This window comes from Nanorana parkeri, unplaced genomic scaffold (genome assembly GCF_000935625.1).
Source record: "Nanorana parkeri isolate BGI_ZX_2015 unplaced genomic scaffold, ASM93562v1 scaffold8224, whole genome shotgun sequence".
NCBI lineage: Eukaryota > Metazoa > Chordata > Amphibia > Anura > Dicroglossidae > Nanorana > Nanorana parkeri.
This window is the reverse complement of record NW_017314301.1, coordinates 1-1101: the sequence shown is the minus strand read 5'-3', so window position 1 is coordinate 1101 and position 1101 is coordinate 1. Positions and strand designations below refer to the sequence as shown.

Genomic DNA, 1101 nt, shown 5'->3' with positions numbered 1-1101 from the left:
AGGAGCCTCTCCTCTGCCCCTGGGGGGCCTTTGCCAGGCTGGAGCCAGCCACACCTCCCACGGAGGCGGCGGTGCAGGAGCAGGATAGCGTGGCCTCCACGGCCCGCCGGAAGGTCCTCATGCGGAAGACGTAGATGACGGGGTTGATGGCGGAGTTGGCGTGGGAGAGGATGACCGCGGTGAGGACCAGCTCCTCGGGGGGCGGCCATCTTGGGGAGAAGAGTCGGAGGACGTTGAGGATGTGGATGGGAAACCAGCAGAGCACAAAGCAGAAGACCACGAGGAAGAGCGAGGAGGCCACGCGGAACTCTCTGACCACAATGCGCCTCCTCCGGCGCCTGCGGCTGACCTCCCACTCCGCGATCTGCCGGATCTGCCGCCGGACCTCCAGGAAGATGCGGGCGTAGAGGACCAGCATGGCCGCCAGGGGCGGGACCACGCAGCCGAAGAAGACCAGGTAGACCATGTACGACTCGGAGATCAGGCTGCCGAACAGACATTGGCTTCCAGGAGGGAAAGGTTTGCGCCACCCCATCAGCGGCATGAGGCCGGCAACGGCCGCCAGGATCCACGTGCACGCGATCGCCACCGCGGAGGCCCGGGGGGTGACCACGGCGCCGTACCGGAAGGGACACAAGATGGAGATGTAACGCTCTACCGCCACAGCCAAGAGCCCGAAGATGGAGGCCAAGGAGAAGGTCATGAGGTTACAGAGCATGAGGAGGCAGGAGTAGAGTCCGCACCGGGCCACGCCCAGGTCCAGGAGGACGGCGCAGGGGATGGCCACGCCTCCCACCAGGATGTCCGCTGCGGCCAGGGACAGGATGAAGTTGTTGGTAACAGTACGCAGCCGGCGGTCATTGAGGACAGCCACGCAGATCAGAGTGTTGCCCACCACGGAGACCACCGCCGTCAGGACTTCTGTCACCAGGTACGGGACATTGGCAACGGATACCGGCGGCGTGGTCCCCGGCCGGGGGGACGATGAGTTCATAGTTCACAGAGCTCCTCCCACAAGTGACATCAACCTGGCAGGAAGAAATATAATACAATTATACAAAGGTGAACGCAGGATAGTCCTAGAGGAGGAGAACGCAGGAT

General features: G+C 63.4%; 1 protein-coding gene across 1 annotated transcript; it reads right to left on the bottom strand.

Moving 5' to 3' along the window:
- Nucleotides 1-54: 54 nt before the first annotated feature.
- On the bottom strand, nt 55-994 carry LOC108804252 (adenosine receptor A2b-like; the record flags this gene model as incomplete). The annotated part of the gene is made up of 1 exon (XM_018575996.1): nt 55-994. A coding segment is annotated over exon 1 (940 nt), but the record flags the coding sequence as incomplete, so codon positions are not given.
- Between the last annotated feature and the right edge of the window lie 107 nt (nt 995-1101).